General features: G+C 52.1%; 2 protein-coding genes across 2 annotated transcripts; one reads left to right on the forward strand and one right to left on the reverse strand.

The window, feature by feature from the left end:
• The first annotated feature begins 241 nt into the window (after positions 1-241).
• KRT7 (keratin 7) lies at positions 242-13,985 on the forward strand. The gene is made up of 9 exons (XM_012805513.2): positions 242-667; positions 2,020-2,231; positions 4,071-4,131; positions 5,215-5,310; positions 6,864-7,028; positions 8,068-8,193; positions 10,467-10,687; positions 13,268-13,302; positions 13,706-13,985. Exons 1-9 carry the CDS (start codon positions 359-361, stop codon positions 13,852-13,854), a joined length of 1,374 nt encoding a protein of 457 aa, XP_012660967.1. The 5' UTR covers positions 242-358; the 3' UTR covers positions 13,855-13,985.
• A 1,389-nt stretch (positions 13,986-15,374) lies between these two features.
• On the reverse strand, positions 15,375-22,696 carry LOC100958589 (keratin, type II cuticular Hb1-like). Its single transcript, XM_003790406.2, has 9 exons — positions 22,313-22,696; positions 20,337-20,545; positions 19,641-19,701; positions 18,630-18,725; positions 18,012-18,176; positions 17,623-17,748; positions 16,590-16,810; positions 16,362-16,393; positions 15,375-15,550 (listed from the first exon to the last, which is right to left on the reverse strand). The coding sequence occupies exons 1-9, from the start codon at positions 22,694-22,696 to the stop codon at positions 15,375-15,377; spliced, it is 1,470 nt and encodes a 489-aa protein (XP_003790454.1).
• Between the last annotated feature and the right edge of the window lie 2,802 nt (positions 22,697-25,498).

Consider the following 25,498-nt stretch of genomic DNA (forward strand, 5'->3'; position numbering starts at 1 on the left):
TAGGAATCTGTACGCCGGTCACCCTTTCCCCAGATCTCCGGGAAGCCTTCCGGATAGCTGTCCCCTACTGTTCTCTGCAGCAGCCTGCATAGGGGTTGTCTGTGGATGGTGGATGGCGCTTCTGCCCACTCTTAAGCCATTTAGCCGGGCTAAAAACTCTGGCATGGGCGGGGTGGGCGGCGCGGAGGGCGGAAGCCAGGCCGGGAGGCGCCGGTGGTAGCGGAGAAAGGTGGCCCCAGGCCAGCCCCGCCCCTACCTGTGCGAGTCTGGCCACCCGCTCCCAGTCGATAAAAGGCGCCGGTCCCCCGAAGGTCAGCGAGTTCGCCCTCTCCACGCCCGTCCGTAGGGTCCAGCCACGATGTCCGTCCACTTCAGCTCTCGCTCCACAGCCTTCCCCAGCCGCGGCGCCCAGGTGCACCTGAGCTCAGGGCGCCGGGGCGGCTTCGGCAGCAGCAGCCTCTATGGCCTGGGCGCCTCGCGGCCGAGCGTGGCAGTGCGCTCTGCCTATGCGCGCCCGGTGGGCGCCGGCATCCGCGAGATCACCATCAATCAGAGCCTGCTGGCCCCGCTGCGGGTGGACATCGACCCCTCCATCCAGCAGGTGCGCCAGGAGGAGCGCGAGCAGATCAAGACCCTAAACGACAAGTTTGCCTCCTTCATCGACAAGGTGAGGCGGAGAGAACGTCGAGTGAGCATTGCTCCAGGTCACACTGGCCACCCTAACCACTCAGCCTGCAAGTAGGCCAGGCACTGGGAGGACTGGCAGGACTCCGTCGTGGGACCTCACCTCCTCTGAGGCCTTCCTCCTCCCCATTAACTGCCATTGCTATTTTGTCCTCCTGGGTCTCCAAGCCCTCTCTTCCAGCAAGCTGCCCCCTGGGCCCTGCCTTCCTCCAGGAATGTGCCGGGGTTCTGCAGGGCTGCTCTAGCTGGCTGTGTCTGTGAGTCTGCTGGGGCTCTTGAGCCTGTTTTGTCACTGGTATCAGGCTTGGGAGTTCCAGGAGTTCTCCTCTCTCTGGGCCCTGTTCCCTGAGAGGGAGCCGTGTGGAGTGAGGATGAGGGGACTGGCGCCTTCAGATGCTGAAGATGTTTGGAGCAGTGCTGCACATGAAGGGCAGGAAGGAGGGAGCGCCTTCTGCCTGGTCCTCAGCTTCTCTTTGGTGATAGGAGGAGAGATTATACCTGCCCTGGAGATAGCCCATTTGGGGACAGGAAATGGCACTGTAGGGCACTGAGAAGGGGCAAGACAGCCAGGAGCTGTCTACTTCTGCTACACATGGGACAGAGTTGATCAGTGGGTCTGGGAGGAGTGGGGGCAATGCCAGTAATAAGAGCTAGCCCTACTGGGTCCCTCTAGCCAGGGCCCCCTCCTCAAGTTTGCCACCCACTGCCCCCCATGTTGTCCTTTCCTGTGCCATTTAGCCAGGTGTATCCTTCAGATTCTGCTGAGGCCTCCCCAGGTTGCTCCAGACCCAGGCTCCTCCCTGATGTTGAGCTGCATGTCCTACTGTCCGCAGCCTCCGGGTCCTGGTGCCCTGAGTCACTGGATTTGAGGAGGCTTCTCCTGCCTCCCGTCCTCAGTCACTCTAGGTGCTCCTTAAGGACATTCCCAGGGCTGGACATGTGGTAGGTGTTCATTTTCCCTTGGGTTGCCTGTGATGCCCTGTCCCAAGGTTTTGCTGGAGACAAAATAAGGAGAGCGAGGATACTGAGGAAGGACAAGAAGGGGCCCTGGAGTAAAGGGAGGGGGAGACCCCATCAGCCCCAGGATCCAGCAACAGGAAGAGGCAGCCCTTCAGAGAAGGACTGGGGGAAGAGACCTTAGAGCACGTTTGCCAAGACAAAAGCACATCAGTGAGCCAGGCACGCCTGCTCTCTGGATGCCATTGGAAGACACTGGACATAGAGTCTGAGGGGACACAGCCAGTGGGCACCTGGGCACTGCTGGGTGGCTCAAGACCTTCCTGAGTCCTGCTGTGGGTGGCACACTCTGAGCTTCCTCCTCCTTGCCCCTTGTAGGTGAGGTTCCTGGAACAGCAGAACAAGCTGCTGGAGACCAAGTGGGCGCTGCTGCAGGAGCAGAAGTCTGCCAAGGGCAGCCGCCTCCCTGGAGTGTTTGAGGCCCAGATTGCAGGACTGCGGGGGCAGCTGGAGGCTCTGCAGGTGGACGGGGGCCGCCTGGAGGTGGAGCTGCAGAGCATGCAGGATGTGGTGGATGACTTCAAGAATAAGTAATGGTCCCTGTGTGACCCATCAGGGTCCCTATGCCAGCGTGCCCCTCATCAGCTGGTCCTCTGCAAGTGCCCTGCTTTACCAGCACTTTCCTGCCTCATTCCCTAGTTTGTACCTGGGGCAGTTTCCATGACTCTGGCCTTTTCTCCTGACTCAGTCCCAGTGGGGTATCTCAGCCTGCCCCTGACCTGCACTGTTCCCTTTGAGTGCCTGACCAATGCCCCATGGGAGGGTGGGGCAGAAGGGATCTCATGACAGGAGTGCTTTGGAACTTGTGTAACCCTCACAGATCATTCTAGAATGGCTCCTTTTTGCTCAGGTGAGGAGTAGGAGACCAGAGAGGTTCAGGGACGTGGTTGAGATCACATAGCAGGCCATTGTGAGTGCTAGGATTTTGAATTTTAGGTCCCTGACTCTCAGGAGGTGAAGGAACAAACCAAGGAGGGACGTATCCACCGTGAGCAATCGGGAGGGGTGCAGAGGCTGAGGGATGGCTGGGTCAGGGCAGGAGCCAGAAAGGAGGCTGTGAGGAGGGGCTGGGAAGGTGGGCCTTTGCAGACAGGACTCTGAGGTGTCCGCTGAGCTCATTTCTCATTGAACAGGAGCCAAAGGCCAGAGCTTGGGCCAGGCCCCACGTTGGCACATCTGGCCAGTAGGCAGTGGGGGGGGGTAGCAAGTGAGTTCTGTCCTTTGCCAGTGGCTACATGACTGAGCAAGAGTGGGAACACTGGCTCTGACTGGAGGACAGTGAACAGGTCTCTGAGGGGCATCTCCCCGGGGCAAAAGTTAATAGGACTGATCTCACAGGAGGTGGGACTAGACTGGTGCAGGGAAGGCCTGGGGCCAGCTAGCCCCTGTTGCCAGGGACTCTGTAAGTGCATGGATCTTCCCTCTACCCCAAAGGGCTCAGAGTGCCTTTTGGAGAAACCAGGCTGAGCTCCAGGCGGGGGCTGGAGAAGAGGCTGCAAGGGGCCAGGAAAGTGGGAGAGGGGCCTGTGGGCAGTGGCTACAGGACCACCAGTCTGGCTGTTTTGGGCCTGGCAGCATAGCACCAAGGTGGGGGGACAGGCAGGCTCTCAGGGGTTTCCACAGCTCCATAGGCCTTGAGGGAGTGCGGCTTTGGGGATGTAGATGTCTCCCACCTGAGTCTGGGACTCCTAGGGGACTCGGCCTGCCTGGGCATCCTGTTCCTTCCAGAGCTGTTCTCACTGCTCTCAGCAGCTCCAGGGCACTGCTAAGCTCTTGATTCTGACATTCCTTTTTTGAGTCTCCAGATAAACATTAGGCTAGGCCTTTTCTAGGGTAGGCATGGGGGGCCGGGCTGTATAGCTGGTACCTGGTTCTTCCCGAACTTTAGGCGTCCCTTGTCCTGATTCCACTGGGTTTCTTCCTTTCAAACCCCTTTTTCACCCCTTGAGAGGTGGGGGATTAGGTGGTGGTTAAGTCACTGGCTGAAGTCAGCTGCTAGGGTTTAAGTCTGAGCTTTGCCATTGAATAGCTCAGTGACTCTGCTCCCTCTCTGGTGCCATCATTATAGAGTTGTCATGAGGAGGAAATGACTTAATGCCTGGGAAGTACAGAACAGTGCAGGCTCTATGCAAACCAGCCCAAAGCATGGCTGTTACTTTTTTGCTTTCACATGTTTCCCGTGTGTCCAGCCAGCCACTGACCACCCCACCTCCTGCCCCAATGTCAAGATTCAAGCCCCAGAATGGCCACTAGGAATTCAGGGAGATTGGGTTTTGCAGCTCTGACACCTGTCTGAGCAGATTTCACACCTGCATGTGGGGGGATGGAGGCAAAGCAGCGCCAACACCACGCCCCCTCTGCTACTGCAGGTATGAAGATGAAATTAATTGTCGCACGGCTGCTGAGAATGAGTTTGTGGTGCTGAAGAAGGTGAGGGGGACAGATAGGCTGGGGGGGGGGCTTGTCTGAAAACATATGGAACAAGAGGGGACCACAGGGCCTCTCGCCTGAGCAGCACAAGGACCTATGGGCAACGTCTGCCTGGCTTGCTCAAGAAGGGAGAGATGGCTTGGAGAGGGAGCAGTCTGAAAGCCAGCCAGGCCCTTAGCACACAGCCTGTCATATGGGTACATGTGTGTGATTGGCTGGACTTGTTTCTAGGCCTCTAGGGGTTAGATGTAAGACCAAAGGACAGAGGTTAGAGAGATTTCCTGAATAAAGAAGTGCTCTGTCAAGGTCAGGACATTTTATCACAGCCAAAGGTGGTACATGGCTGGCCTGAAATGCTGAATAAATGTGAAGGCAGCTCTCCATCCCTGGAGATTTGCAAGCAGAGGTTGGAAGGCCTTGGGAGAATCTTGGAGGGCCTTGAACTAATGTTCTTTGAGATTCTGATTTAATACACACTCAGGCTCAGTGTTCCAGAAGTGCAACCTGTCTCAGAATGCTGGGTTCTGGCCCTTGGACACTCAGGGATTAAGTAAACATGAGCTCCAGCCCCCAGGATTTTAACCCCAGGAAAGTAGGGCTGGAAGAGGCCTAGACATCATTTTTACCTGGGAGGCATCTGAGGTCCACTGCATCAGAGTCACCTATGCTTCAAGATAAACACATAGGCTGGAGATTTTCCATCTCTAGGAGGGTGTGTGGGAACCTGAATGACTTTATGCTTGGCTATTGACTGATGGGAAGTTGAGGCTCGGAGTTGAAGTGATTTGTTCTTGGTCACAGGCGTAGCTGGAGTGTTCAAGCCATCTGAGTGGTTAGGATCTGGTTAAGTGCTAGCTTGTGGTCCAGTCTGCTTTGGGACCCCAGAGACGAGTGGAGATGATGCCCCATACAGCCTGGAAGGTCAAGGGGAAGCTAAGCTTCCTGCCATGCTTTGTCAGACACCTGGTGGGGCAGGTTGTTTGGCCCTGTGGGTTGGACAGGGCTGGCCTGCTCCCATCTCTACTAACTGTCCCTATGCTGAGGACATGATGTCCCTCTGCCCCGCCCTGTTTCTATCGCCAGGATGTGGATGCTGCCTACATGAACAAGGTAGAATTGGAGGCCAAGGTGGATGCTCTGAATGATGAGATCAACTTCCTGAAGACCCTCAATGAGACAGTGAGGACCTTGGGGGTGGGGACATGTCTTGTCCTATTGTCCTAACCAGGGAGCCATCTGATTCATTCCCCACCACCCCACCTGGCTCTGGGCCAGTCTGAGCTTCTGTTGGGGGCATGGGAGCATTTATCCTGCTGTTCATCCTTTCTAAACTCAGGAATTCATGATGGGCTAGGGCAGCGGTTCTCAACCTGTGGGTTGTGACCCACAGGAACTGTATTAAAAAGTTGCATTATTAGGAAGGTTGAGAACCACTGGGCTAGGGGTTCAGGGAGAGCTGGGAGTGGGGTTAGTCTGTATTGGCCTCGAGGAGACATCGGGTGGCTGCTATGTTTCTAAGGAAGCAGCATTAATTGGGTGGGACAGAAAGGAACCAGAACCATCTCAGGGGACCCCAGGCTGGACTAAGTTCAAAGGTGGGCCAGGTGGGGTACACAGGGGAACCCATGTCGAGAAAGACCAGAGTGCCTGAGAGTTTATCATATCTCTGCTACCCTTTTCCTTTTCCTCCTATCCTCACTTTTTCCTGCCCAGACTTCCAGATCTCTTTCCTCACAAGGATTTAAAACCCTTCTACTCTCATCAGTGGGAATCTCTGGCCTAAGGCAGAAGATATGCTGGCTAATCACTGGGCAGAGGCTGGCCTAGGGCACAATTAGCATGTGAGGCTAAATACAGACCAGTTATTAGATCTCTTCAAAGCAATTTTGGAACTCTTTTTCTGGAATGACCATCAGAGCTGTCGTTGTACAAGGTTTGACAATTAAGTTCATGAACTCACCCTAGAATAAGTGCTTTGAAGGGTGGACTAGGTGCTGGCGTCAATGCATAGCTTCCCAAGGGGAGCACCTCGAAGGTGACCATAGTGACATTCAGCAATGAGGATGAGTTCGTGAACTTAATTGTCCAACTTTGTACACACACATACATTTAGATGTGTCATTATAAAATTGTTTCCTTCTCATTGTGAAAGTAATGCATATTCATTGCAAAAAATCCAGAAAATTAAATAAATCATAAAGTAGACCATTTGTACCTACTATTACCATCTTTGTATCTACCTTTCCAGATCTTTTCTGGGCATATATACACATGCAGATACAAAAGTATATATTTTTAATAAAAACAGAATTGTATCTTTTTTCTCGCAATGGCACGTCCCAGACATACTTCCCTGTCAGCAAGTATAGCTGCATCATCAGGTCAAGGGCTGCAGAGAGTCCATTACAGGGCAGAACATGATCATTTCTCCTGTCTCCTATCGGGCCCTTCTCCAGAGAGCTCACGCCCCAAAGGCATCGCACAGTGAGGAGCCATCATAGCTCCCCACACTCTCACTTTCTTCATCCCCTTAAATCCTAGCAGACTGCTATTTGAGACATTGCTGATGGGCTCTTCAGGGAGCCGGGGTGTGCAGAATGAACTGTATAATGAGTACTGGGTCTGGGTCCCTCACTGGTGACTTGGCCTCTCCAGATTCTCCTTTCTTTCTCTCTCCTGGGCAGAGGCATAGGTCTTGCTCCTGGTCCTGACATTCTGTTTGGTTTCCATAGGAGCTGACAGAGCTGCAGTCCCAGATCTCGGACACATCTGTGGTCCTGTCCATGGATAACAGCCGCTCCCTGGACCTGGACGGCATCATCGCTGAGGTCCGTGCCCAGTATGAGGAGATCGCTAACCGCAGCCGGGCTGAGGCTGAGGCCTGGTACCAGAGCAAGGTGTGTGGCCTCTGGGGACATATGTCCTCCCCCACCAGGGTCCTGTGGGGCAGCTTCTCATACTCTTCAACTTGTCTCAAGCCTTTAGGGCCTGGGGTCCTATTGTTCTGGCAGATACCAGTGATTAACTTTGGCAAGATGTAAAGGCCAGATCCCTGGCCCATGGGAGATCCCAGCCTGATAGGAGGCTGGCAGAGGAAATAGACATGGATTAATAATTATAATAACTAAAGATTGGCAAATACTTACATAGTGCTATGCAATTTTCAAATGTTTTACCTATATTGACTCTTGTAATCTACAGAACAGCCCTATTAGGTAGGTATCATTATTATCCCTATTTTAAAGATGAGGAAACTGAGGCACAGAGAGGTTAAATAACATAAGTAATTCCACTCAGCTAATGGATGGAGGAACAGGGTCCTGATCTTAGTGCCCTGATGCTGGGAGGCTATATCATGACATATATTTTATAGAGGCAGGACAACCTCAGGTGCTGAGAGAACAGGGGGAGAGGAGGGAGCCTGAGGCAAGAATTAGAAGCAACATGGAGGTAGGGAGCCATCCACAGAGCATAGGTAAGGACACAGGTATGCCAGCAAGGAGACCTGGGTTCAGATCCTCGTTCTGTCATTAATCTGTTGTATGGTCCCTGGATAGTACTTTCCCTTGTCTGAGACTCACTGTCTTCATCTGTGAAATGGGTGGTTCTGCTTGTTAAATAGGTGAGGATCTCAGACTTCCAGGGGTTCTCTAGCATGAGGGCATCAAATACTAGGGAGCAGGAAGAGTCCCAGGGTCAGTGGGCATAGCCATGAGGCACATTCCCTGTCTTCTCTGTCCTATCTCAGAAGTGACTGAACTCCTTCCTTATCCTGCTTCCAATAGTCTGGCCCCTTGGCATTAGGCAATGATTGCTGGGGTCAGATTATCCTCTGGAAATATAAGCTGGGAGGGCCCTTCCTTGGATGGGGAGAGGGACACATAGCCTATAATTATTACACACCCTCTGTCATACCTTTCTCTATGGCCCTTCCAGTTTGAGACCCTCCAGGCCCAGGCTGGGAAGCATGGGGATGACCTGCGGAACACCCAGAAGGAGATTGCAGAGATGAACCGGGCCATCCACAGGTTACAAGCTGAGATTGACAACATCAAGAACCAGGTGGGAACCAGCCCTCCTCCCGGTTCCTCCTGCTCCTTGGGGCATGTGAAGGGTGGCCAAGCTCAGGATGAGGAACAGGAAACTGGAGGGGACAGTAACAGCCCTGGACTCCTTGGGCCAGGGCTGGTGCAGCTCACGTTTCAGGCCTACTTGTGATAGCTCTGGACGGAATGCTCTTGGCTAGTCCTGGCACAGGCCAAGAGGAGGAGAAGAGTCTGGATGGGCATGAAGTCTGTGGAGGGAGCCTCAGGCTGGCTAGCTGGGGGAAAGCCACCATTAGTTACCACATTGGTTCTGAGCACTCTGCTTGTACCCAGCCCTGGGTGCCATGCATGGTGCCTGGGAGCTGACAGTTCACTAGGAAGACAGAGGCCAGCAGAAGCCCTTGTTATGGCTCACTTGGCCCCTTCCCACTCTGCCTTCCTTTCTATGCCTCCCCTCGTGCCAGTGCCGTGCTTGCCTGCTTCCTGTACCTTGCATTTGCCAGGCACGGTCATGCTTCAGGGCCTCTGCACTTGGTATTCCCCCCACCTGGAATGTGGTTCTCCCAGCTCTGACAGTGGATGTCCCTTTCTCATGCCTGGGGAACAGGACAAAAAACCCCTTCCCAGAGATGTCTTCCTCAAGCACCTCAAGCTACTGTACCAGCAGCCTATCTGAAGTTCTTTGAGTTGCCTATTACTGTCTGAAAGTTTATCTTACTAATTCAGTTACTGATTGTTCCTGTCTCCACTGGAATATGACAGATGCCTGGAAGCAGGGACCGTGTCTGTCTGGTTCACTGCTCTTCTCTCTTAGTACCTGGCTCATGGCGGAGCATAGGGCTCAGATAAGAAGCTGATTGGGAAGATGCTTTGCTAGAAGCCAGAGTTGGGGGTGTTGATGGGGGGGGTCCCCAAGCCCTGGCTGAGTGACAGGTGTGGATGGGCAGCTCAGCCTGAGCAGGGGGGAGGGAGGGAAGGTTACGCACACAACAATTTCACAAGGCTGATTTCCAGATTAGCTGAGGGTGGAGGTTGAAATGGAGGTGATTTCCCCAGAGATATCCTCCCACTGGAGCCCTGTAGGCCTATTTATGGGAGGGCAGAGGTGGTACCCTAGCCCACATGTGGAGCTGTGAATCACCTCAACCGGGGGCATAAAATGAGACTCTGTCTCTTAAAAAAAAAAAAAAAGGCCCAGTTTCTAGGCCAGGAGAGGAGGCATAGAGTAGTGAAAGGTGGTTTCCCAAACCCTGAACCTCCACCACGTCAGGCTCTCTACTCACACAACAGGGCAGATCCAGGACCTAGAGTCTGCTGCCATTGAGATGTCTCCAGAGGTAGCAGGGATGGCCTTGGCCTAGCAGACACCAGTGTGGTAGGACAGGGTGCCTGCACAGTGGTCAAGGGCAGAGTATCAGGCCCTGCTAGGAGATCTGAGGACAGAGGGGTTGGTGAGAAGGGAGGTGGAGGATCCCTGGCTAAGGGCTGGGTGGCAGCTCTCTGAGCCAAATCAGTGAAGCTTGGGACTGCACAGGCTCTTGGCAGTGTGGGAGAAGCCCAAGGCAGAGGGAACTCTAAGGCCAGGCAGGAAGCAGCAGTTGCTCAAGGCAGATACATGCCCGTCAGGACCAGGCCATCTGTGACCAAACCCGTGGGTTGTGGATCATACATCCCATGGCATCTGCGGGTATATAGTAGGTAGGGTCTGTCTGTTCCAAACCCCACTGTTCTGACCCTTTCCCCAAATGGTTCCTCTTTTAAAGATGGTTTCTGGTCCTTGTCAGCTGCTGGACATTTGGGAACTCAGTTAAAATCCCATAATCTTGGCACTCCTCCAGTTAGGGGGTGTGGTGACTGGGACTTGAAAATCATAACAGCATTTATTAATAATCATTACAATGGCATTTATTAAATACTTCCTCTGTGCTAGACAGTGTGCCAAGGACCTCTTGTGTATTATCTCATTTCATCTTCGATTTTCCCTATTAGGTAGATGAGGTGATCATTGCTTTTTCAGAAAAGAGGAAACTTTGGCTTAGAAGGGTTGATACATTCAGGGTCATGAAGATAGCTATTCAGTGGCAGATCCGGAAATGGGAGCTAGCAGCACTGGATACCCAAACCCATGTATTTAAACCCTTGGGAGTCCCTGGTGCTTTGGGGAGTGAGTGGTACTCATGAAGCCAACTTAAGCAAGTTGCTCTGGTGTTTGCGGTGGGATGGCTAGGTAGGAGGGCAGTGACTGGTGAGCCCTGTCCCCCCAGCTCACAGCTCCACTACTGCCCACAGCGTGCCAAGTTGGAGGCTGCCATTGCTGAGGCTGAAGAGCATGGGGAACTGGCCCTCGAGGATGCTCGTGCCAAGCAGCAGGAGCTGGAGGCTGCTCTACGCCAGACCAAGCAGGACATGGCCCGGCAGCTTCGTGAGTACCAGGAGCTGATGAATGTCAAGATGGCCCTGGACATTGAGATTGCCACCTATCGCAAGCTGCTGGAGGGCGAGGAGCAGAGGTGAGGATGGGGAAAGCAGGAAAAGAATCCTTCTGGGGCTTGATATTCACCTGTTTTCAAGCATGCCCTATGTGTCCCTCCTCTGCAGAGCACTGGATCTGGGGGCTGCAGGGAAGGCAGAGCTGATACCTGTTTCTTTGCTCCCAAGGAGATGACCTTCCAGAAGGAAAGGCCCCATATAGTATAAAGCTCAGTGGGGAAGCCCCTTTGTGAGTGTGGCTATTAGCGGGGTTATCTTACTTGATTCTCTGAATACGTTCAGGAAATCAGGTCAGATGCTGATTCCCTAGTGTGCAGAGGTGAAAGTTGTGGTTTAGTTTTAGTAAGTGAGGGGACAGGCCCAGTGTGCAGCCCAGGTGTGCTGATTCCTTGTGCAAGCATCTTCCAAGACACCAAGAAGTGGCACTTCTCACTATATACCTAAGTGCTGTGTCATGTGGATTGACTGACTGTGGTAGACTCCAAGGATTATTTTCTCTGTCCCCGGGGATGTTTGTGTACTCACCTGTGGTCAGAGTGTAGGCTGGGGTGGATTTGTGAGTAGTCTGATGGAGAATTCTTCACGAACAACATGGTGCCTCTATGAAGTTGGGCCTGCATGTTCACATTATGGGTCGGTTGATTCATTTAGAGTTGTACCTTAGGGTAACATCAGGATTTGGAGAGGGAGAGAAGCAGCCGTGTGGGCCCTCAGGGCGGTTGCTGATCTGCTGAATAGACACAGAACATCTGTAAAAGAAGCCCACAGAGACCCTCAACTTGCATTTATGTCACACCAAGTTTATAAAGAACTTTTTCTTTTCTGAGCATTATTCCTGAAGGGCTGGGGAGAGAGGCATGGAGCAGAGAGGAAGGGGTTGGGGAATGAAGGGTGCCAGGGTAGGGGGTCTGGATTGGGAGGGCAGAGGACACATGCCCCTGAAGTTAGTCTACCCACTTGGGGCTGGTGCCCAGTCTTCCTTGTGGGAAGAAGAGTGAACACCAAAGGTCTCTGAGGAGAGGGGAAGGGAGAAGCTGATCTGGCCACAGGGAAGCTCCACCCAAGATGACTCCCTCTGCTTCCTCCTCCCTCATGGGTGCAGGGACCCATTTTCTCTGAAACCCATATCCTGGGCCTTTTGTTCTCATAGACATCAAGCTGGGACCCATTAGAGTGGGACCTGATCCAGCCTCCTCTCATGAACAGATGAGGGGACTGAAGCTCAGAGATGGTTATTGGTATGCTCAAGATCACACAGCAGGTGGGAGACACCCCTTTCTGAGAGCCTAATGTCATCCACATTGCTATTATCAGGCTTAGATCCTGGTTCCCTGAAAGGATCTAAGGGGATCCTGAGGGGACATGGAGATGGCTACTTTGCTTTTATCCCTTAACCCAGTGATTTTCAACCAGTGTGCCATGAAAACTTTTAAAAATCATTAGTGAATTTATTTTCAAAAGAAGTTCAAAGCACAGTGAGTGCATTCTTTTCTTTACTCTTTTTTTTAATCAACATGATGTAAGTGTGCCGTGGAAGTTTAACTATAGGTTCAAGTGTGCTGTGAGATAAAAAAGGTTGAAAAACACTGCTTTAGCCCTTTAGCCCTTCCCAGGGGCAGATCCAGGAGTTATGGACTAGAGACTCATACAAGTTAGGGGCTTTCTTTACAAATGCAAATTTACAAATAAAAAATTTGACACAAAAGTTAATCTTTATTTAGAATGAGAAAAGAAAAGTCACACAAATCACGAGCGTCTTGGATATTCAGGGCTCTTCCTTCTGAGCTCCTTAGCTCTTGTTGTACAAGAAGCTCCTAGAGCTACTGCCTCATTGCAACCTGGCTCCTCCTCCTCTCCCAGCAGCGCCAGCAACTCCCAGCACTTGCAGGGGTCATTTGAACAAAGCCCCTGGAAGCTTCCAGCAAGCCTTCTCCTGTCATTGGCGTTTGTTCTGCTCCCTTCCCAGGCTTGGGGCTGCAGAGGCCCGCTAGGCTCCCTTCACTACCTCCACCAAAGTGAGCTACTTCTCCCTGCAAAGCAAACTGATCTCCCAGGACAAGGGTCTGGTGACAATGGGGCTGTGAGTCACAAAGCAAACATACCCAGCTGTCTAAGGTGGATTTTTAATATCCACTGCAAACCTGTTTCACCCCTCCCCCCAGGGAGTCCTGTTTAATCAGTCAACAATTCACTAATTATTACAGCACATTTAAAGCAATTACTTTGCCAGGCTTCATGCTGGGGTTGGAGATGCAAGTATCCATAGGAAACAGACACTGTTTAGGATTTTATGATGGGTGAGTGCTTTGGGCAAATTGTGTCATCTAACCCTACCCACAGGCCTATGTATGCTCTTGGTCCTGTGTTTAGGCTCAATTTATGGGTAGGAAATGGAGGCTCTGAGACATTGCCTGAGGCATGTAGCCAGTAGGTAGGAGGGCCTAGGTACACCTCCCCTCCCTCCCTCCTCTGGCTCTCTCTGCAGCGGAGCGGCTGGAAGTGTGGGGATTCTGCTTGGGCCTGAAGGAGGGGCACATGGGAATGCTTCCCTTCAGCCCTGAGGAAAGAGCTGCTCTCATAGGTCTGTCCTTTGCCCCCAGGTTGACTGGAGATGGAGTCGGAGCTGTGAACATTTGTAAGTTCTTGGATATAGCCTCCAGGAAGCATCTCCTGCTCAGTTCAGAAAAGGCTGGGTCTGGAGAATGACAAACCGGACCCAGGGTCCTGCTGGTGGGCACAAGCCCTCCTTCCCTTCACAGCTTCTGGCCAGTTCCCTGGAGCACACATCTGGCCCAGCTCAATGGCCCTGGAAGGCAGTATGGGAGGGCAGGGTGGAGCAGGGAGCCCCTGAGGAGTGTCCCCTCTCACTGTCAGAGGCTGCTTGGGAGTTGGCCTGTGGAGGGCAGTGGAGGGGAGTGAGGTAGGAAGGTGTGGGGGGAGGGAGGGAGAACCTAAGGAGGAGAGTGGGGGTTGGGTAAAGGGATGAGGTCCCTGGTGGGGGTTCTCCACTGACAGGAGACCTTCTCCCTCTCTCCTAGCCACGACCATTGGTGGCAGTAGCACGCTGACCTTCGGGGGAACCATGGGCACCAATGCCCTGAGCTTCTCCAGCAGTGCTGGGCCCAGGGCCCTGCAGGCCTATTCCATCAGGACTCCATCCATCGGCCACAAGAGTGTCCGCAACTGAGTCTCATTCCCCTGCCCATAGTCACAGGGAGACCCCCATCCCTGCCTCCTTTTCCAGGTCTCACAACAGTCTGAAAAATGATATCAGAATTCAATGCTTACAATAAAGCAGCATCTTTGAGGCCTGCATGATCCCTATGCCTGGCATGTGATCTTCTGGCTTCATTAGGCTGGCAGGGAAGTGGGTGGGGAAGACAGGGGACTAGAGAGGCAGAGCCTGCCTTGATAACTAGGAAGGTTCTTGTGCAGAAGGCTAGGAAAGCACACGGGGAGTGGAGCAGCAGCTCTAAGGAACTGGATTCTAAGTGGACAGCCAAGACATCTCCCAGTGCTCCCGAGGAAGCCCAGAAAGGTCAATGGGAAATTCAGGCTCTGCAAGCAAGTGGGCAGCAGAGTCTTCCCCTGCCAAGGGGGGTGGAACAGCTATTCACACCCCTCCCCCTATGCCTGTGCAGCAGGGAGAGCACATTCCTCTTGTGGTGAGAAGGCCACAATGTCCAGCTGCTCCAGACCTGGGTTTCGGGTGGCCCAGCCAACTCTCATGCCAGTGCCCTCAGCCCTTCCTGGTGCTGGGCTTGCCAGATGTGTGGTCAGGCCAGGCCCTGGGGCCCTGCAGGGACTCTCTGCATCTTGGGTTCTGTGGTACATGGGGTGGGAGGAGGGCTGTGTGCATATGTGAGGGGGGACATCGTAGGGTCTAGGCCCCAGGTCCAGGGTCTGTGCCTGGATCTTTGGCAGAGGATAGGTAATGTATCTGGACCCATGAGAATCGGGTAGAAGGCAGGAAGACCTCTGTGTGTCAGGGCCATGCTCGTGAGGGGCCTCTGGACGTCATGGTCTCTGACACAGAGTCTGTGTGTGTGTTTTGTGTCAAGGCCTGTGCATGGGGAAATCTGTCTCTTACTGGCAGCAGTGCACTAATGGGTACTGGGAGGCAAGGGGACCCTCTGTGTTTGGGGCTGCCAGCCCAGGCCCTGTGCAGTGTGTGCAGGGCAGGGCAGGGCAGGGGCAGGTACCTGGAGACAGCCCTCCCTTCCTCCATGTCAGAGGATGGCTTGTCTGTTGGCCGCTGACAGCTGAAACCTGGGTGGGAAGGCGAAGAGGGCAGGACAAAGGAAACATTCTCAGGGTGCTTGTGTGAATGACAGAGAGCTTTATTGGAAACACGGAAACCCAGCAGAGGGAGAGGGAGCCTGTTACCACCCTGGGTGTAGAGGCAGGGGAGGCCCCACACAGCAAGTCCACACTGAAGGGATCATCTGGCCTTCAGAAGCTAAAGGCATCCAAGCCACCAGAGCAGTCCGGGGTTGGGCCTCTGCCCTAGGGCTGTGAAGACACTTGGGGGAGGGAGAGCTGCCGGCAAGGAGCCCAGCCTCCCCTGGGGAAGTGAAGAGCAGCGGGGTGGAGGGTGCAAGACGGTAAGGTGGGCAGCTGGTTCCCGAAACCCTTCCTCCTCCCATCCGGAGGCGAGGCGGAGGAAGCGGCGGGCTAGTTCGAGGGGTGTTTTCACCTATGCCGGCACTATGCGAACCGCACTGACCGGCCGCTGGCACAGGGCTGGCCGCAAGGCGCGCACATCCCGGTGCTCACCGCCAGGTTCCCGGTGCAGGGGGCGCTGCAGACGCTGCCGGTCACCGGCCGGGAGCCCGACACGCAGAGGTCCCCACACACGACTCCGCCCCGGGAGCTGCTGACACCTTGGGGAGGAGGACAGGGCTCAGTTCCTGTGAGGTTGCGTCCGCAGCCCCTACTTGCTGGCCAGAGCCCTCTGCTCTTGCTCAGAGCTTCTCCCCTTGGTTTCTACCGGCTCTGCGCTCAAACACCCTCGCTCCTGGGCACGCCCTTCTGCAGGCTGACCTCAAGCAACCTCCATACACTGTTAGCCCAGCCCCTCTCCATAAGCAGAAATGCAGTCACCCCTCTTGACAAGGGGACCCATTAGGAGAGTTCATCCTTGTGTGAACTTCACAGGGTGTGCTTAGACCTAGATGGTAGAGCCCACCGCACACCTAGGCTGTAGGGCATGGCCTGTGCTCCTAGGCTACATGTGCTCCATGGCTACATATCTGTACAGCATGTCACTGTGCTGAATACTGCAGGCAACTGTGACACTTGATAGTATTCATGTAACTGAACATAGTTAAATACAGAAAAGGTACAGTAAAAACATGACATAATCTTATGGAACCACTGTCCTACATTTGGTCAATAGTTCTAAACGTCCTTGTGTGGCACATGACTGTAGCTACTTATGTTACCATCCCTCTTTCCTTTTAGGGTCTGCAGATTATGGCCACAGACTGGCTTCCTGTTTTATAAACAAAGTTTTATTGGAACCCAGCTATACCTATTTATCTATGTGTTACTACAGCCATGGCTGCTTTGGCGTTACACCCAGACTGCATAGTCCACAAGCCTACAATATTTATTATCTAATGCTTTATGAAAAAATTTGCCTGCCCCGAACCCTGTATCATTATTTCAGAACTCATAATACAGATTACTTACAGACATTTACAGCACCAACGCCTTCACACAACCTTGTGGGAAGAGCAGAGACCAAAATTAGTTTGGGGGAGCAAAACTGATGAAATCTGTTAATCTACTAAATTCCTGCCCCCAAGTAATGTCGCTGCACCTTAGAGGTATATGGCATGCTCCTGGCTTTGCAGCAAGAGCTGCAGCATGACCTTGGGGAGGCGGAGAAGACCTCCTTCCCACACATGCGGTCCTTACCTCTGCTCCTCGCCCTCCAGCAGGCGCCTGTAGGTGGCGATCTCGATGTCCAGGCCCAGCTTGGAGTTCATCACCTCCTGGTACTCCTTGAGCAGGCAGGCCATGTCCTGCTTGGCCTTCTGCAGGGCGCTCTCCAGCTCAGCCAGCTTGCAGCGGGCGTCAGTGAGGGCCGCCTCGCCCTGTTGCTCAGATTGGGTCACAGCAGCCTCCAGCTTGGAGTTCTGGGAAGCAGGAGAGGGTTATTAAGAGTCCTTGTTCTGAATTCAGAGTCAGAGGCCAGGTTTTCACTGAACATTGACTGGCAGAAGAGGAAGGCCCTATCCATTTGTTAGGTCAGGGGTTGCAAATTAATCCTCCCACGGAATGTTAGCACAGTGTCTTCAATTTCAGAAATTTAACATAAGATCCAGATTCTTGGCTTCTTTTGAAAAATCAGAGCATCTGGCGACTCTGGATCTGCATTTCAGTATGGCCTGCCTTAGTTGGATCTGTTGAGCTCTGCCCTTTGTGCCTTCTAGTTTGCTGTAGTCCTTACTACTATCTGCCTTGGATATGGCCTGCCTCACACTGGCAAGGTGCCTAACTTAATCCCTCTGCTGCAGGCTAACCTCCATTCTCTTCTGCACTGAGGAGTGGCCAGGCTCCCATACTTGGCACTATCTTGATATCTGAGCCTGTGATCACTGATGTAGAATTTTAGGTCACAGAGGTTAAGTGGCTTTCCTGAATCACATGGTGAGCTAGTGGCAAGGCTGGTTTGAGAGCCCAGGTTTCCTGCCTTTTAGATCAGTGCTATTTCTTCTGCCTGAATCTGCCCCTGGGACCAGGAAAGCCCTTGTCACCTCATTTCTCTCCATACTGTTCTCCTGCCTCCATTCATCAAGAATGGAGAACATGTGCCATGCAGAAGACTGCCCTGATGTTTAATGTTTGCCCTTTCCCCACACGTTGTCAAGGTGTCTAACTTAAATCCCTCTGTTGTAGGCTAACATCATTCTCTTCCTACACTGAGTGGTGGGCTGGGTTCCTGTACCTGGCACTTGGCATTCTCCACCTCAGCTGTCAGCCTCTGGATCATGCGGTTCAGCTCGTTGATCTCCTCCTTGGTGCGGCGCAGGGTCTCCCCATGCCTGATCACCGTGGCCTTCATCTCCTCACACTGGGGGAAGCAGAGATGCTCATGAGGCTCAGGATGGGACACGTCAGCCATTCAGGACCCAGGGTGATTGTGCAGGTTGTGCAGTGCTCAGCCTGTGCAACCACACATGGCAGTCCCGCCTTGCCACCCCAATTCCACAGAGGCAGCCTTTCTCTTACCATCCTTAGAGATTGGAATCCCCGGACTGAAGAAGCCTTTTGTAAGAGACACCTTGCATCCCTCCCACTGCCATGTGTAGGAGGCAGGTGTCCTGTGCCACTCACCTTGCTGCGGTACCAGGACTCGGCCTCGGCCCGGCTACGGCTGGCAATATCATCATATTGAGCCTTAATCTCAGCAATGACGCAGTCCATGTTCAGGTCCCGGCTGTTGTCCATCTTGACGACAACTGAGGTGTCTGAGATGTGGGCGTGGAGAACGCGGATCTCCTGTAAGACAAGGGGTGGTAAGAGCTTCTTACCCAGAACCCTACTGTCAGCAGCCCACCCTCCGATAGTCATTCCCTATCCCCTTCCCATGCTCCTCCAACACCCTCCAAATTACATCTTCCCCATCACCCCTGCCCCTTCTCAATGCTCCCGAGGTCAAAGTCTGGAGGCTGACAGGAAGAGGTAAGAGAGTCCATGTCTGAGGTCCCCAACTCAAACCTTTGGGTCTAGGACCAGAGTTCACCAACTTGTGATAATTGCCACTCTGCATGGCAGATGACAGGTCTAGCTACACTTCTTCACCTTCTCACAGTAAATCTGCCTTGGATCTCTCAACTCTGTTCTGTACCCCCCACTGCCCACCAGGGGGTTCAGCAGCTGAAATGTTGACAAATGCTTTCCAATGTCTAACTCATATCCTCCTTGCTGCCCCACTGCTCTGGGGCTCCTCACCTCCTCATACAGTCGCCTCAGGAAGTCGATCTCCTGGGTCAGGGCCTCCACATTGGCCTCCAGATCTGATTTGCTTAGGTAGGCACAGTCCACATCCTAACGAAGAGAAGATGGCACAGGTCTCATTGGGGAGACCACACAGAGTTTTCTTTCTTTTTTTTCCCTATAGGGAGGGCACCCCATCAGGCTGAGCGAATTCCCTGGAAAGCCACCTAAGATGCTTTTGCCAGTGCCTGCTATCATGGTGTGGGGGAGCCCTTTATACTGTTAGTGGGGTAAGGGAAATGTTTGGGTAAAGGAGAAAGGTTTCTAGGACTTCCTCTGTACCCACTGAGATGACTCCTCTAGAATCCATATTTTGCACTATCACCAAAACTTAGGATCTGGTGTAAAATGGGTCCATTCTAATGATGCCCACCCTTCTCTGCTCTGGAATCTCACAGAAGGAAGTCTAGATCCATGGTCAGAAGAAGAGGGCGTAGGGATCAACTCCGTCCCTTCTAAGCCAGTGTGACCAGAGCAAACCCCTTTACCACTGTGCCTCATTTCTTCCCAATAACCCCTGCCTTCCTCACACTGAGGTGTTGGAAGGGCCCAGTGACAGTCACTGTGCAGAGTCAAGTCTGAGAGGTGAGGAGTAATGGTTACTGTTCATTTCAGTGTCTCCCAGCTCTTGCTGGCCCGAGGATATAGCCATTCCCTAGCATTCACAAAAGTTTATTGAATATTCCCTCTATGCTGGCACGGGGCTGAAGGAGGTGAAGCCAAGGGCCAGATGGGAGCAACTTTGGATGGGGGAGAATATTGTCCTGCTTGTAGCAGGCAGTATCCTGTGCTATCAGAGGCTGCCCAGGGAGCACGGAGGTATTTGGGGAAAGGAATAGGGAAATAGGGAAGAAGATGGACCATGTGATTTTAGGGAGTCTCCCAGCCTCTCAGAATTACAGAGAACGCCTTTCTATCTCTGCCTTTGGTTCTGAATTAGTGGACAAGTATTCTGGAGTCACTCACCTTCTTCAGCACTACAAATTCATTCTCAGCTGTGGCCCTCAGTGCCACCTCTTCTTCATACCTGGGAACAAAGCACACAAGTCTCAGATCTGGGGAGATGAAAAGAGAATGAGGGGGCCCACACAAACATATTCTGTGAGTTGGATCTTTTGGAGGTTGTCATGACAGCAAAAAGTGTTGGGCTAGAAGGGACTGTATCTCTCCCTTTCTCTGAGGCATTCAAACTGACATCCATCACCCAAAACTTTTCCTGTTTCAGGGACTGTCCTTCATGAATGTCAATCAGGGCGGTTCCTTGCACATTTTCAAAAGCTTCCTCTTTGCTTCTGAACTGTAACTCCCTGTGGGGACAGGAGCCCTGCCCTACCTAGTTCTGGTCTCCCTCCTTTTCCCTTCTCCTCAATTTCTTACTCTTTCCTCACTCAGGGCCTAACATAGCCTCTAGAACATTCAGTAGATGCTCAATAAATGTTTGATGAATTAATGAAATAAATGCATAATGAGGAGTTAGCTGGAGCTGCTTAGAATCTCTCCCATGTTTAAACTTTCAGCCCAGAAAAAAAAATTCCTCCCCCACAGGCTCGTTGTCACTGTCTTCTTCCTATTGGGAAGTTCCTTTTGTGATCTAACCTAAGTCTGTCCTGCTTTGATTCAATCGCATTTAGTTTCGCCAAACCTTCCTTCCACGGCACTCACTTCTTCTTGTAGCCCTCTAGCACCTCCTGCACGTGGTTGAGCTCTGAGGCCAGCCTCCCACTGTCAGCCTCCACGCACTCAGCCTCCCGCCGCAGCGTCTCAATATAGCCCTCAAACAGCGGCTCCAAGTTACTCTCACAGCACTGGCGGTTCTGGTAGAACTGCCACTTGGTCTCCAGCAGCTTATTCTGCTGCTCCAGGAAGCGCACCTGGTGTGGAGGTGGGAGAAAAGTTGGTGGGAGGAGACAATATACCCAGCTCTCCTTGGAAAATGGCCAGATTTAAGAGAGAAGGGAGCAGCGAGATGTGTGGAGGCAAGGAGTGGACCTCATGGCCCCTGCTGGCCTCTCCTGGCCTGAGGATGCACCTAGAGAATCCTTGTTTCATAACTGCTTATTCAGGCAGGAGTGAGGGTCAGTTCAGGTGGACCTGGATGGGATGACCAAGAAACTGAGAGGCACGTCGACTGTTCTGGGTTATTTCTGGGCTGGGGGGACAGGTAGGGGTAAGAGATAATGATAGTCAAAGAAGGCTTCCTGGAGGAAAGGAATGTAGAGCAGCACTGGGAGGAATAGAATAGGAAGAAAGGCTTTCCCTTTGAGCTTCCTCAGGGCAGGGCCCATGGCTTGTTGATTGGTGTCCTTAGTGGCCAGCCTGGGGCTGACTGAGTAGTTGATTGAATGAATGGATGATGAAGATGGGAAGGGTTGCCTACCTGGGGAGATCAAGGATGTTGGGCTCTCACCAGCGAGGAGTGAGGCAGGTAGTGTGAACAGGGGAAGGTTTGGGGACACAGGGAGTGTGAGGACTATAGGGACATGAGGTGCAAGCCTTTCATGGGAATTTCTCAAACTGGAGAGAGAGAGTGGCCAGAAAGGATATCAACAAACAAAACTAGGCCACTTGGCCTCCAGTTTTCCACTTCTCATACATTTTAGCCACAGATGAGATGTCTCCCTGCCTTTTAGCCTCAGGATCCTTTTTATCCACCTTCATAAGTGCAGCTAGGAATTCCCAGGTTGGAACTTCCAGAAATGGGGAATGGAGACTGCTGGTATTATATATATGGCATAATTTTAGGGGGCCTTGGTTCACAGCATCTCGTGGCTCCCTTGGGCTCTTATCTTCCTTTTCAAAGTCACAGCCAGCTCGCTCGCTGTACCACACACAGCCTTGGTGGGGAGAAGCCAAGTCACTGTACAGTGGAGAAACTGGGTGTGGAGTCCAGGCCACCTGCTCCTGAGCCAGGGACCACTCCATATTGCTGTCCTTGGCCACCTTTCCAGGGTTCAGTGTCTGCCAAGGTGGACAAGACTTTGCTGGAGGCAGTGGGGGAGCTGGGGTCCCAACCTTTGGACCTTCTAGCCCAGGCGTGGAGAGCTGACCAGGGCTCAGGCCTGGAGAGCTGCCCTGACACCCACTCTGTGTGGGCCCTTGGGTGGACCCCTTGCCCGAGCCCTGCCTCTTTTTTCTCTGTGGATACTCAAAGCACTCGGTTGGTGGTGGTAGTGATTCACAGGCTGGCTTCAGCATTTTGCCATTTTATATACTGTTTTATGCATGATTTATCTATAAATGGATTCACCTAATATCTACTTCAAGTTACCACCAGAGCTGTAAAGCAAGTATCACTAGGCACATGTTAAATTCTACTGAAACCATTGTCCTTGACAGGTCTGAACCCTAGGCTCGCTCTCTTTATTAATGGCAGGAAGGAATCAAGTATTAGAGAGATGCTAAAGGCATTAGCACCCAGTGAAATTTTCTTCATCTAATCTTAAGAATTGAACATGGCATGAAAGGAGATGAATTTTTTTCATTAGGTGTTTCAATGGTATTTAATACTGTGAGTCTGTACCCCATAAGATTATCATATAAAAGGTCAGCGGTCCCCATTCCCCATTTCTAGAGAGACTGGCCTGAGAATTCCATCCCAGGACCTCCTCCTTCAGGAAGGGCGTGATCCAGGCACCCACCTTGTCTATGAAGGCAGCAAACCTGCTGTTGAGGCACTTGATCTGCTCCTTCTCCTCATGCTTGACGCACTGGGCGTTGGGGTCAATTTCCAGATTGAGGGGCGTGAGGAGGGTCTCGTTGACCGACACGGTGGTGATGCAGGGGGGGCTGGGCCCGCACACGCCTCCTGAACGGTATCCGAAGCTGCGTCCGCACGACCCTGCGCGGAAGCCCCCGCAGACGCTGTGACTGCCGAAGCCTCCGGGGAGGCCGCGGTAGCAGGAGATGCCGCGGTAGGGGGCGGCGGAGATGCAGCAGCGGCCGGGCCGGGGCCCGCAGGCTGAGGCGCAGCTAAAGGCGCGGACCCCACAAGGGGCCCCCGGGCGAGAGGAGAGGCAGGACATGGCGCGGCGGCGTGGGCAGCTGCAGGCTGGCCCCTGAACCCGTGTTGCGACTTATATGGCCGCCCGGTGGCCCAGGGAGGGAGCTCGCGGCCCCGGGGTTTACGAGCTTGGAGGGCTCGGCCCTTTGCACCTCCAGAGGCGGGAATCAAAGCGAGCTGGGCCGCCTGGCCGCCTACATAAAACGGCGTTCGCCTCCCGCCCGCGCTTTATAGGGCTCGGAAGAGCCTGGTCAGCTTTGCGGGTGCTGAGCCGCGGGCTGAGCCCCCGTGCTCCTCTCCCAGGACTGGCCCAGGGAACCGCTGGATCACTGGCTCTGTCCCAAGGTGGGGCGGTGGGCTCATCCGGCTCCCACTTGGCTCCAGCCTCGCACCCCCACCCTGCAGGCTTGGAGGCCTTGGCCTTGTTTTCTGTGTGGGGGGCAAGCGCGTGAGTGTGTTTGCGGAGGGAGGGGCCTCTGAATTCAGTCCTCCAGGTTCATGTCATGACCTCGGACAGGTGAATAACCTTTCTGAGCTTCAGTTCCCTTACACGCAAAATAGGGATACTAATAGGGACAATAATCTGAGAGTTGCTGGGAGGATCTAATGAGATAATGGACCAGAAGCATTTAGGGCCCTACCTAGCACTTAAATGAGCCTCATAAATGTCTGTTTATTTATTTATTCTATTTATTCTATTGTTCTTAATTTATCATTCATCCTGTGCTCCTTTGGGTTAAAACTTTCTCTTCTCTTTTTCTCTTTCTCAGAACTCAGCTCATAGCTCCTCTTCTAGTAAGTGTGTAACCTCCTCCCCCCAACCCAGTGAGCAATTACTTCTTATACCCTTCTCTGCTCTGCTTGGGGGTGGGCAAGGAGCTGTATTTATCCAGTGCCCACAATGTACCTAGTACAGTGCTGAAGGCTTTTGATGCTACATGATTTCATCTAACACCCAGAGATTCCTTCTGAGGTTGGCATTATGTGTCTGTTTACCAGATTAGGAAGGTGAGTGGTCCAGTGACTAAGTTCATACACAGAAGGTTCCCTAGAGGGGTAGAATTTGAGGAGATTTCCTCAAATTTGAGGAGCTCTTCTTCTCACTGGTCTCTCCATAGGTCTGAGTCTTTGGGGGCTGATTGAGGGTTGAGTTGCAGGAAGGAGCACAGACTGCTCAGCTCTGGGCTTTTAGAGAAATCAGTCTGATTCAAAGCCTCTCTCTCAACTGATGCTGGGTCATGGCCACTAACTCTAGAAGGCCATAACCCATCACAAAGGAGGTTAATTATGTGTACAATTATTGTCAGAGGAAACCAGAGTGTACACTCAGCAGCCAGCATGAAAGAGAAGCGTGCAAATCATTCTTAGCTTCCTTTGCTTTTAAAATTAAATATGAGTTATTGTGCAAATAGTAATTAAATCTTGGAACTCCAGAGGTCATCACAGCCTTCCCTGTCTTACATCTTATTTCCAGGGAGTGCTCCACTGTCCCCTTTGCTGTCTTTTCCACTCTTGTGGGCTTCGATTCCTTTGGTCGAGCCTTGCTCTGTTTGCAGCAGTCTAAGGCCTGCCTCAGTTCTGTTTCCTGTAGAAGACAGAGCCCAGCTCCACAGCATCTTGTGCATCTACCCTCAGCTTCAGATAGAGTCACCAGGCTTCAAGATTATGTATGTCTACTCCTTTTTCTTTCAGGATAGGGGTATTGGAGAGGTCTTCCCTTCTTATGTCTCCTCCATAAGAGGAAATGGACTTACCCTGAAGCATGGATGATTTGAATCAGACTTATGGAGGTATTTACATGATTCTTCTTGGTTGGACCACTTTCTAAATTTTGGTAGGTGGATAGCGCAAACATTCTGTGCGATCACAATCGATGAGGATATTAATCAGTCTCTGTCTACACATATAATTAACTGCATTTAAAATCCAGAGAGACAGAAGAGCTGCAAGCTGAGTTGTAGTTGCTAAGCATACAACCTGAAGGGGATGGGATTGAAAGGCTTCACATCTAGATCACAGTGGACCTCCAAAATGTTAATACTAATCTCTGACCCAGGCTCTGGGAAACATGCTTCCTGGTGGCCTTTTTATTATTCTTGGAACTCAGGTTGGGGGTAGGGTGATGATGGGGAGAGAAATGGGCTGAAGCATGAGAAATTTCAGATATAATCAATGACATACTTTTGTACAGATCTTTCTATGAGAAGAGGAAGTCTTCTCCATTCTCAGATGGATCTTCTAGAAATTATTCCCCTACTCCCTTTTATTTCTAAGACACTAGTTTGCCAGTAAAAAAAAGCTAGTGTCTTGGTTGTCATGTCTCTTTTTCACCTCTCAGTGAGTTCCAGGGACCAGTTCAAGGCAGAGAGCCAACTCCTACTGAGTACCTATCAGGAACCAGGCATTCCCCCTAAGAACTGGAACAAGACAAGGCTGCCCACTGTCACCACTTCTATTCAACATAGGACTGAAAGTCCTAGCCAGAGCAATTAGGCAAGAGAAAGAAGTAAAGGAGCATCCAAACTGGGAAAGAGGAAGCCAGACTACTACTTTTCACTGATGATATGATCTTGTGTCTAGAAAATCTCAAAGATTTCACCAAAAGATGCATAGAATCGATAAATTTAGCAAAGTCTCAGGTTACAAAGCCAATATACACAAATCAGTAGTATTTTTATATATTAATATCAATCAAGATGAGAGTCAAATTAAGGACTTGATACCACTAATAATAGCTACAAAGAAAATATTAATAAAATACTTAGGAATATACCTAACTAAGGAGATGAAAAATCTCCTAAGTACAAAACACTGATGAAAGAAG

This window comes from Otolemur garnettii, unplaced genomic scaffold (genome assembly GCF_000181295.1).
Source record: "Otolemur garnettii isolate 467f Iridium unplaced genomic scaffold, OtoGar3 scaffold00043, whole genome shotgun sequence".
NCBI classification, from domain to species: domain Eukaryota; kingdom Metazoa; phylum Chordata; class Mammalia; order Primates; family Galagidae; genus Otolemur; species Otolemur garnettii.